This window comes from Alligator sinensis, unplaced genomic scaffold (genome assembly GCF_000455745.1).
Source record: "Alligator sinensis unplaced genomic scaffold, ASM45574v1 scaffold1277_1, whole genome shotgun sequence".
In the NCBI taxonomy this organism is placed as follows: Eukaryota; Metazoa; Chordata; order Crocodylia; family Alligatoridae; genus Alligator; species Alligator sinensis.
Window position 1 is genome coordinate 1116543 of NW_005842341.1, and position 12426 is coordinate 1128968.

Here is a 12426-nt window from a genome sequence, read left to right on the forward strand (position 1 = left end):
AGAATCAAATCTCTCAAAATCACTTGCAAAGGAGGCTTAAAAATTTGACTTGTTCTAGTTATGATGTACACAAGATAAAAACTTGGGAATTTGTTTTCTTTAAATGAAAAATATTATCTTAGCAATATCAAATATCAAATCCAATTCTCTGCAGTTGTATTGGGGGACCTAGTTCACACCCCTGGACAGACACTTATCTTAACAGGCTGCCTGCAAGCTGGTTCCTGCAGGGTTCCCTAATAGCTTGTCAGCAGGTAGGCTATCAAAGAAATAGCTACTCTCCCTTCCCTCCCCCTTGGAGGCAAGGGAGACAAAGTGGAGTGGAGCGGAGCGGAGCACTGTGGGATACTGAAGGCTGAAGAGGCCTGTTTATATGTTAAATTAGTTGCAGAAAAAGCTTCCTGTGACAAGGAAATTTGTTTAAAACAGCAACTTTGTCAGTATCTACCAGCTTTGTGACTAATCAGCCTTTCAGCATGACAAAAGTATACACTCACTTTTTATCATGCTAAAAAGGGGTATATGGCACAAGCATAACATGTCAAGGGCCTGCATGTACAACTCCTAAATATACTTCTGCACAGTTGTGTTCTTAACAGAACCCATTTCATTTAGCCAGCCATCCTAATGTTTCTAGGCTCAGGAACAGTAGCCTCAGGAATACCTTCTAGGGCTAAGTCTAGAAGATCAAGGTTTTAAGATTCGGAACACTATATGCTTCTGTCAGATTTCACCCAATTTCTATCCTGAACATGAATAATATTTGAAAGAGAGATTTTAAAATCCATTTTCGTTGCTCTCCAACACACTTGTAAAAAGAGAGGAATAGCTGTAAGAAAAGGTGTATTTCTATTTAAACTTGAATATCATAGCATAAAATAAAGCAGTTCAATTAGATCACATCTCAATTTTCAGTTATTTATATGACATACATTGTTTGAAGACAGGTTTCCAATGGATGATGATAAAAGGTAAGAGGTAAAAACAGCTCCAGTAGAATGACAGGCCAACTGCTGTGGCTTCTTCTCTACTTTTCTTCAGACCACATCACTGGTTCTTCTCCAGGTTCACTCTTCCCTCATCTCCTTCTCTTGCAGCCCTCCCCAAAACCACACATGTTCTGTAATGCTGTTCTTCTATCAACAATGAGAGGTTCATAACCTCTTCATCAGGGCCCATAATATATTTGGAAACATCTTTTAATCAGTTTAGAAAAATATATTCACATAAATTGGAAATATTATCAGTAATTTAGTTGCTCTAAAACTATTACTAATTAAGCTCTGTATTAACTTAACTATTACTAATTAAGTACTACAGTACAGAAGAAAACCCCCCATGAATTGCACACCGCTGGTTATGACATATCACCCCTCCCTCTAACCCACATGGAAAATCCTCAAACAACTGCAACCCATACTAGAAGGAGACCCTATTCTTAAAGAGATCTTTCCAGAACCACCCATCCTAGCCTTCAAACAAGCACCGAACCTCACCAACCTCATCATCAGAAGCAAACTTCCTACAGCCCAAAACACACCAAATGGATCCAGATCATACCATGACGAGAAATGCAAAACCTGACAACATCCCCATCACCACCACAATTACTACACCCCACAATAGAACCATGAGCATTCCTGGATCTTACAGCTTCACCTCCAGAAATGTAATACATCTCATCCAATGCACCAAATGTCCTGATGGAAAATATGTAGGAGAGACCAAACAACAAGTGTGCATCAGAATGTACACACACTGGAAATCTATCAAAGACAAGAATACCCAATTACCTGTGGGGGCACATTTCTCACAAGAAAACCACTCTCTCTCCAATCTCTCAGTTCTAATTCTCAAAGGGAACTTACAAAACACTTCTCAGAGACGAGCCTACAAACTTCACTTCATCAACCTCCTAGAACAGGCTTGTCCAACATATGGCCCACAGGCCACCATGTGGCCCACTGAGCCATTTTCTGTGGCCCGCAGTGCTGCAACGGGAAACAAAAGTAAACAGTGTTTACTTTCGTTCCCACTCCTTGTCCCTCCCCCAGCCCCTCAGCAGCTTCCTAATGGCTGCGGAAGGGTTGGGGAAGGGACAAGGTTCCCACATGCACCGCGTCAGCTTGACGTTGCCGACGCGGTGTGGCTCCTCCCCTCCCCCTTCATTTCACTATGTCCCGTCCTAGCCCCGCCCCTCCCTTCCTCATTTTCATGCTGGCCCCGCCCTGCGCCAGTCCCACCGGCCAGAGCAGGTCGCGGTGCAGTGGGCAGGCGGGTGCGGGGGGTGTGGATGCTGGCACAGAGGGATGCTGCAGCCGGGCCCACAGGAGATGCTGCTGCCACTGCTGCTGTGCCTGGGGCTGGGGGGGGGGGGAGGGGGGGGCCACGGGAGGGAGCCCTGCCACTCGAGCTGCCCTGGGGGAGAGGGAGCAGGGGGGTGCCCCGGAACATCCTGCACCCCCCTGTAGGGTCCCCGCATGTCCCCCTGGCTGCTGAGCCCAGGTGCCCAAGTGTGGAAGCACCCTCGAGGCCGCCCAGGTGGCAGGGAGGACACGGCGGGGTCAGGCGGCGCCCCTTGACCCCTGCCCCCCCAGGCTGCGTGAGTGCCCGCTCCTACCAGCCCACTGGGTGATAAAACGTTCATGATCCGGCCCCACATTCAAAAAGGTTGGACACCTCTGTCCTAGATACAAAAAATCACGCACTAAATATAGACATTGGATTTATGATGCATTATAACCTGCCTGACATCTGACTCCCCAGGTACCTCTCACTATTTACCTCAGGGGCACGCAATTATTTTGAGTGGAGGGCCGCTTACCCAGTTTTGGCACACTATCAAGGGCCACATGGGTAGTCTCGCCCCTTGACAGGTGCCCCACCCCTTGACAGGTGCCCAGCCCCCTGGTCACCATCTTGGGACCAACATCCCAATGTCTCAGGACCAAAGTCCCAGGGCCAGCACCGCTGGGGCCTAAAGCGGGGCGCAGGCTGGCAGGGGTCCATGGAGCTGGGCTGGCCCAGCTCCATAGAGCCCCTGCCAGCTGGGACCCCACGCTCCTGCCACCCTGTTCTGGCCCCCACCGGCACTGGCCCCGGGACACCAGTGCGGACCCTGTGCTCCCACTGGCTCCCCACCCGTTCACTCCCAGTGCCCCCCAGCCCCACGGTACAGGCAGGGGGCAGCACCCTGCTCGCCACCAGGGAAGAAGCTAGTGCTGAGCGTGTGGAAAAGTGGCCCCTCACCTGCCCCATGGCCAGTGCCCCATGCTGCAGGTACTCACTGCCTATGAGGGGCTGTCCGGAGCAGGCACAGGCAGCCCCAGGCAGGCTGCGAGTGGCTGCAGCATGGGGCGCTGGCCATGGGGCAGGCGGGGCCACTTTTTCCCCACACTCACCACCAGCTCGTAACCCACCCCACTGCCAGCCTAGCAGCCCAGTGCCCGCGGGGCGCTGGGCATGGGGCGGGCGAGGAGCCGCTTTTCTCCGTGCAGGGAAGGAGCCAATGGAAAAGCTGAGCGCAGGGGAGAAGTGGCCCCTCCCACGCCCCATGCCGCAGGTGCTCACAGCCCGCATGGGGATGTCCGGAGCGGGCACAGGCAGCCCCATTTGGGCCGCAAGCAGCTGCAGTGCGGGGCACCAGGTGCGAGTGGGGAGGGGCCGCTTCCCCCCCCCGAGCTTACGTGCTAACATTTATAGTTGAGAAGGGAATTTATATCGTCTTCCTAAGTCTGCAGACAGCTCTTTTATTTTTGCTGTTGCCTACACCTTTCTCTTGCATCAGCAAAACAAAATTTGAACACTTCTATGCTGGTAATAACAAGGTTGAAAAAGCAACAATCATTTTACTTTCACTAAGCTGCTACTTGGGACTGCTCCAAACAGAAGTAAGAAAGGGCAAGGACAGGGAACTTGTAAAGGGAGTTACTGAAGCAAAGATCTTCCTGACAATGGCCAGAAATTAAAATTATACAATGCCATTACACATTTCCCTCCTCTAATACCTCTACCCAGTAGCATTCACTTCATAACAGAGCCCTCCTTACTGCCTAGATGGTCAAGGCATGCCAGACTTACATTTGGTGATAACCCCTGTGTCCGATCTTTGACCTCGGGCTAGTAGATGGCTTAATCTTTAAAAATAAATAAATAAATAATAATGACAAGCCTTGTATTTTGCATTTAAACTTCATCCATCTTCCTCCCTTCTCCCCCTGCCGTCCCTCCAAAACAAAAGAAAGCCCCAACACTGAGTTACCCATGCCAGGGATTCTTAACTGGGGACCCGTGGCACCCTGAGGTGAAGCAAGATCCTTTTAAAGATAATGTCCCATCACTGCCACTATCACCAATGCCAGTTTCTCAGAAACCTCAGGTAGCCCCAGACCAGGAGGCTGCTGCAGCAGCAGGGGGCATCCCAATGCAGCTGGCCTCAGGAGAGAGGTCACTACAAGGCTGTTGCTGCCAATTTAGATTGGTAAACAATTTAGATTATCAGAGATGCTTTCCTGACAATTTAGATTGGTAACACCACCAGTGCAGACAGGGCACGGAGGGCATGTCTATGTGTGCGCATTTACTGTGTAGTAACTGAAATTACTACGCAGTACAGGCACACATTTACATGTGCATGCCCATACTGCACAGCAAATATGGCGACTTATGCTGACTTGAGCATGAATCTGCTGCCTGCATGATGCAGGTATCACATTTATGCCTCATTACTTATTGCGCAGTAATGTACTTGTAGATGCTTTACTGTGTAGTAACACTGTGTGTGTGGACTGACTTGGGACTAACATTAGTCGCAAGTCAGTCCACATGGAGTGTTAATGCACTGTAACACCTGCACATGTAGACTCCGACCTATTACCACTTGCTGCACAGTAAATTTAAGACAGCATAAATGCACATGCAGACACGCCCAGAAAGTATCCTGAGCTTCATGTATCAAGGCAAAGCCAGAGGGAGAGGAAGTTTACTTTATGCAGAAAGGAGGGGCTTGCTCTGCTCACATCTACAAAGGGCACAACTAAATTTATGGAATTTATGGCACCACTAAAGTTATGGAAGGGTGCCTTGAGTCTAAAGAAGGTTGAGATCCACTGCGCTAGTCATTACTTCTCACTCGAAATAAAAGTCAATTTAGTGTTCTGAAATGAGGGCATTTTAAGTTAATTCTAACTTAAGAAAGTTAGGAAAAGAACAAGTAAAATCTATTCATTTTATGAACCTCATATAGTCAATTACCTTGTCCAATTTACTTTAAGGTTTACTGGAAAAAATGGTGCTTGTGAAGTTTCAGGCAGATTAGTTTACTTTTAGCTGTGTTATGGGAAGTTTAAAAAAAAAAAAAAAAATCAGATTTCTGGTATGAAATAAAAAAACCCTACAGAGAACAGTACAGAGCGAGAAACACTTTGCCAGGAAGTTTCACAGCTATCTTCTGACAGGATATTAACACTTAATCCTGAGTTCACTCCAGGTCCTGGAAAGCACTGGGATATAGACATTTCTGTCCCTTTCTTCCCACTGTTACTATTACACCCCAACCTTCTTGTTCCTTCTCCTCTCCCAATTTATGCATGCTATATTATGCATCACTGTATTTAAATTGAGCTGCTTTATCCATTTTGTTAGGGGAAATGCTAAAAGCAAGCTGAAAGTTGCCTTAATCTCTTAATTTCAGTTCTTGGCACTAAAAACTACAGGAAAAGTCCTGCTCAGCAACCCACCAATTTGGGATACACAACATGCTGAGTACAAATGGAATATCTGCTGAATTTTGCTGTTGATTTCCAAGAAGCTTCCACTGAACATCTTCAAATGGCAATTTCTCCCAGATCTTTCAGTATGGCCAAATTTAGATGGATTTTCATGAGGTATCACTGAACATTACCAGATTTTGAATCCCTGTTCCAGAGCAGGCCAAGACTAGAGCTTAAGGTGCTTAACCAGTATTAAAATACTGTGAATAACTTGTTTTTATTCTGATCCTAGAAACAGTTAACTGTTTTCACTGCAGCTAAGAAATTTAGCCTAAGGCACAGTTCAAGATTTTTTCCCACACTTCACAAAAGAAGCAACAGGCCAAAGAGTTGAAGTTTAGCAAAATTATATAAGCCATTGAGGATAGGACCTTGTAAAAGAAAACATTAAGCAACTTTGCCTACAAGCATTGCTGCCAGCTCTCCCCAAAGAGAACCTAGAAGCATGCTACTGCAATATCCCTTGTATAGACAAGAGGCTTCATTAACCGTGAAATAAGCAAAAATAAACAGCAAACTACACTATAAGTGATAAAATCATCAATTTGCATTTGAAAAAAATTAGCTGCCAGTTTCAATCCAGTCACTGGCTGGCTGTTTTATTATATTACTACACACACACACCGGTCTTTCCTCTATCAGTTTCCAAATTTCAATTTCTTTCATGAAGCCTCTACATATAGCTTTGGCTTTATCTTCATGAAAATGTAAAGTAAAACCAGGGTCAACATTATATGGCAGAAAAGCTGAACTGGATCTTCCACCATAAAAATGGCCCCATCCTGTTGAAGAACAAGACATGTACTTCTTTCTCTTCAGCTAAATAAAATTTCAAACTTTCCAGTGCTGTTAATATAAGCCGTTTCAAAAGAACTGCTTTCACTTAGACTATATTAATAAAAATCTATGTAGTCTTCCAAAACTGAGTTAATGGTCTTTTGATCAGATGAAGTGTTGAGAAATAATATGCATTTGTATTTCTTTTTAGAGGACAAAATATTACATTATATTCAGCACCTATAAGACCAATATCTGACTAAACTACAAAGGAATGAATATGGAAAAAGAAATCTGATACTAAAGTTGGCACACAGAAGATGTGAAAGATTTAAATAGAAATGTTCTTCATGTGAAGACTGTCAATAGGTTCTATATTTAGTAATCTCTCTTGATGAAAGCATAATTTAAGACCAAAAAAATGGAGTCTAAAGATAAGAAAAGTCACTTCTTGTAAGAATTACAGACCAAACGTTCCCCTTCATAAACTGGACATAGGTTTTTTTTTAATTTGGGGGGGGGGGCGGGAAATAATTGATGTCATTTCTAAAAGGCTCTGCATAAAATCTAAAAGAACATTTTGAATGAAGTGCTTGAGCTGTTCTAGGTTCACCATTTATCAAAACTATGATCTTACTAGACAGAAGAGTAGTTGTTAGCCATATCTATTGGGCATACAGTAAATATATGCAACAGTTCACAGAGTCCTCAGGAGATAACCTTCCCTCCTGTAAAAGACAGACTCCTTCAAAATAAATCTTATCCTGAAGATAAGTAGCTGCAAGAGACCTTGAAGATAAATATCATGAAGGACAGACACAGAGGGAGCTATGGAGAAACTTAAAAGATGTGTGGGAACTCCTCATCTTCCTTCTTCAGGTAACCCAAAACAACTTGATGTTACAATTCTGAAATTAAGAGCTTTTACAGCCATACGGGGGTTTTTTTGTTTGTTTGTTTACTAGAATTGCATTAATGTACAATACAGAACTGTATTTACAATTACCCAAAGTATAAAATAATAAAGATTTTTGACCTCGATAGATTTAAGCTAAAGTTCAACTAGTAAGTTAATTACATGTTTTTATTATACATGCATTAAAGATTTGCTTGGATGTCACATCTGGTTTTCAATGAAATCTAAACTAATGTCCCTGGAGGCTTGAACAGAGAGAACACTACTGTTACACTCATTTTTGGATCCCATATTTGGATGTTCAAATGTTATATTGGAAAATCTTATTAAAGCCACTAATTCCAGTATCCACTCCCACTCCCATTGTGACTGTCCCTCCCAAAGAGGTCTTATAACCTCTCCAAAACCTCGTGACTGACAGTTTCTTGGACCTGCTTCCAGTTCTGCTGCAAGAGCCAGAATTTTTCTTCCCCAACCAGGAGACAGCCTCATATGCAAGTGAACTAAAACATATTTTATTTTACTATTTTCAAATGTTGCTGTCCTTTCTGACTTCCAGAGCTTAAAGTGAACTGCTTCCCCCACAACCCTTCCCTCAGACTAATTTCAGGGGTAAGATCACAAAAAGCCTTCAGGAAATTTTAACTCTTATAAGCAAAGTATGAGGGATGTTTTATTACATAGGAAGTTCAAACATCTGCTTTGCTACTTGTAGTTAAACTAAATTGATCTTGCTATGTTTTACCATTTTCAATTAGTAAAAAAAAAAAAAAAAAGTTTGCTTCTGTTTATGGACTCCAATTGTGGAAGCATGTACACTACTTTCAAAATTAATCATCTTGAATTATGATTTGCATTATGTCAAATTCTAACAGTACTTTTCAAAATCAAAATCATTACATTTTGGTATACACTTCTAGAATTTTAATTTACCAGTCTGTACTAATGCACAAAAATCATTTTCAAGACCTTACAACAACATGCCCTTTCCTCCAACTGGTAAATGCCAACAGTATTGTGGGGTTACACACCAGAATCTGAGATTCTGCTGTTAACCAACATTATTTAAGTGCATGCATGCAACACAAGTCCTTTGAACATAATTACACAAAAAAAAATGATGCGAAGGAACAGGGCTTTTTTTTTTTTTTTTTTTTTAAATCAGGGCTAGGGCAGTTGGTGTTTCTTCTGGAGATTTTTGTTAATATAGCAACACACTCCTCTATTACGCACATGCAAAGGAAACACACTAACAAAACAACTTATCTAAAAGCCAGCTGTACTATTATGTACTAGTTGCCATGCTTTGTTACGGATTTGCTCAAAATTAAGTATTTGAACTTACTATTAAACCCAGAAAATCATAATCTGGAAGAATATCCATAATGATGCATGTTCCTCAAAAGTTAAAACCCTATCTGGCAAAAAACATCCTACTAATCTGCCAGTCTCCGGTATACAGCTACTGCTGCATTAGATTTTTCTCACTGCTTGTTTGAAAACCTGACAGAGATAATATTTTGTCTCCGCTAAATTTTGCAATTTGATGAGATTCATATTTCAGTTTCTATCCAAAAATTCCCTGAATTAATTATTTTTAATACTTTACCTAACCAGATATTTCTCAGTCATGACAAGAATGTGTTTATTTTTGTTTCATTTCTAGTGTCTTTCTCCTTCCTAAAAGCAGTAATAAAGGAATGCAAACGTTTTAGATCAATCTGACAGAAATTTGTTTCTTTGTAGCTTTTTTTTTTTTTTTTTTTTTTTTTTAAATGATGGAAGAGATGAGCAAATCTAGACTTGGTCACCTATACTTTATGTTGAACAGTCAGCTTCTCTACCTTAATTTGCTTATAATGCAAGAGGCTTCAGAAGTCCTTTAACTTAAACATTTAACAAAACGCCTCAAGAGAAAGCAGAAAATCTCGTTTCAGAAATGCATGCTGAGTCCCCTAAGACAATCATTATTTTCCCTTTTCAGTCCCTCCCATGGGTCACAGGTTCCTGCTTTATGCGATGACCTAACATACACTTCGCTAATGGGAGCACACCTATTACAGAACTCTGGAAGCATCCTTAAGGAATGAGGTAAACCCATATTTTGGAGGAAAAAAAAAAAAAATACATGATTTGAAGTAAATAAGTTTTAAAAGCCATGCATTTTTGGGGAAGACACAAACTTACCTTACCTCTACAGCCCTATTTTAAAGGCAAGTATGATGTAACAAGCAGTGTGTTTCAGAATTACAGCCTACAGCACAGATTATTTATATTTTACAAGACTAGGGGAAACGACGCAAGTTTTAAGTTGCTGCCTGCTTTTCTCATGCTAGTTATTTAGGGTTCAGCATACAGATATACAGCCTAGAGCAGGGGTAGGCAACCCCTGGCATGGTGGCCACAACATGGCACACAGGCATTTTGCTTGGCGTATGTGCCTCAGGGCAGACAGCATGGAAGGGGCTGGGGCTGCACTGCACTGCCACAAAGAGGATAAGGCCCCCTGACTCCCCCGCCCTCCAACCCTGGCATGCCAACATCTTCCAAGTTGAAGTTTCAGGTGGTTTTGGCACTCTGCCCAAAAATACTGCCAACCCCTGGCCTAGAGAGCCCCTCACCTTCCCTACTTTCCCCCCAAAGAACTTCAGGTCCTCTCTGAAAGGAAGTCCACATTTTGATCACTTGCAGGTTTATATTCTAATGTAGTCTGATATTATGGGCACTTTAAACTAAATGAACCACACATCCCAATTTTAAAGCAATGTAGTAGTTCAATGCAAATTTCCCCATACAAATTTAATTACAGGTTCAGGGCTTTAGAATCCTGAACTTCAGTTCTGACACTTACGTAGGATTGGCATAAACTGCAAATACACAACATTGTTAGGACATAACAGCACCCATAACACTGGAGGTCTAGCTATATTGACTGCATAAGTTGCATTAAGGCCCTATGCAGGGAAGAATGTAAGCATACTAGTTTCACTACTGACTTCAGTTAGACTGTACTTACTAAGAGAAATATAAGCTCATGTATTCATTGGACTGGGACTGAAATTTCTTGGAAACAGTCGCTACATTGCAGACAAATTCAGCTATAAGTACACCATAAATAACAAATAAGTCATGTTGCAAGCACTCAAAAAAACCAACCAACCAACCACACACAAAAAAAACCCAGCATTTTTTTCAATAAAATATATCAACTAAATGTTAACTCATCTTATCTTTTTATTACAGAAATATCCAAGCACAAATGAGGTCAGTTATAAGACCTGCAAGAACTTAATTCAAGTGTCAAATGAATTGTTCAGCTTTTTTAACTTGATTGTGAAAAACGATATTGGCTTGCCAAAATAACACAGGACCTCATTTAAGAAGGGGAGAGGTGAAGAATCAGATCAAACCAAATAAAGGAACACCTCTCTTATTATTAAAAGAAAGAAGTAACATTACTAGAAAGGGGTTAATTATGGAGAAAAAAAGTCTCCCCCTCCCCCCAATTTATTTACATTTAACATCACTTATTTTCACGGTTTCCCTCCTGTATTAGTTCAGGTTCCTCTGTATGGGTCTCTCACACTACACAAAAGAAGAACATGCTGTAAGAAGATGCAGATAGGATTGTAACAAGGATATAAAAACCATGGTGGGAGCCTGGAACTACTTTTATCTTTTCATGTTAACTCTTTCCAAATGAACCTTGAAGCAAATGCAACCAGGACCAGGACAAATTTTTGAAACCAACAGACTTTTTGAAGCTGAAGAATGTGGCAAACTTCAACCCTGCCCACAGTAAGACTGCCACACCCCCTTAACTAACTCCTGTGGGTCCTGAAACAACAGCAAGCACCCCTTACTTCTTCTGCACACCAGCATTTTAAGCCTCTCCCAAGCTGCCCCTTTTGCATTCTCCTGGCTTTGCACCACTTCACTTTGGGCACTTCAAGCAAGTGCAGGAGAGGGCATCAGTGACACCTAGGCATTGGAAGGCATTAGAAGACACCTAAGTAGCTTTGCAGGAGAGGGTAAAGACACCTAGGTAGCTTCTGGTCGTCAACTAGACTCTGCCCCCAAGGAAACCAAGACAAATGTCTCTCCATGAAACTACTCTTGTCCAAAAGCAAGTCAGACCGACACCACCACAGCACAGTGCCAGCACACCTTAACCATGGATGCCAGCTTTGCTCCTCTCAGCGCTCATGCCAGAACTTCTTCATTAAGCAAGGGACCTGGGACAACGCCTGCTGGCCAACTTGGAAAGGGGGGGGGGGAGAAAGGACTGAAGTCAGGAAGCGGTGCCAGAAGACTTGCAGGACAAATACCCCACTCCTGGAAGCAGTGGGCACTGAACACCCCCTCATTCCCCAATGAGGTGGGGGGGGAGGGGGAGGAACTGTTCCCAGCAGGGGATGGGACTGGACCAGTGCTACCAGCTCCTAAACATAGAAGTTGGAGTTTCCAATATGATCATTTTATCATATTTGGTGAAAAGCCATGGTATACTGAAAAAAATACGCACATAAGCATGCAACTAAGTCTTCTTATTTACTTTCTAGTGGTCACTCTAACTCTCCAGCAAGCAAGCGACAACTGGACCATCACCAAAGTTGCAGTATTTCTTTATATCCAGGCAAGCCCTCATAAGAAAGTGCTTGACAACCAAACCAAAAGGCAGGTAAAGACTCCAAGATGCCTGGGCTGCATCAACCAGCTTGCCTACATTTTGAACACTTTTCCTATCACCGAGCCTGCCTCGTACAGGGGCGGAAGGCACGAATGGGATAAGGATCATACACCTGGCAACGGCGAGCTAGGTGTGCCCCGGGCTGCCGTCCAGCCCGTGAGTGCCAGGGGTCTGGGGGGGGGGCAGAGGGGCGGTACCTTTGAGCTGGGGCAGGGGCGAGAGCTCCACCTGGCTGCTCTGGCTGCGGAACTGCGAGGAGCCCTGCGAGCGCT

The 12426-nt window shown here is 43.2% G+C and overlaps 1 protein-coding gene across 1 annotated transcript in view; it reads right to left on the reverse strand.

The window, feature by feature from the left end:
* Nucleotides 1-12426, reverse strand: part of PPP2R5A (protein phosphatase 2 regulatory subunit B'alpha) — a 94685-nt gene that overhangs the window by 81319 nt on the left and 940 nt on the right. The window contains exon 2 of the mRNA XM_006028801.3: nucleotides 12352-12424. Coding sequence (XP_006028863.1) covers nucleotides 12352-12424 — 73 coding nt within the window. The remainder of the gene's footprint in view (nucleotides 1-12351; nucleotides 12425-12426) is intronic.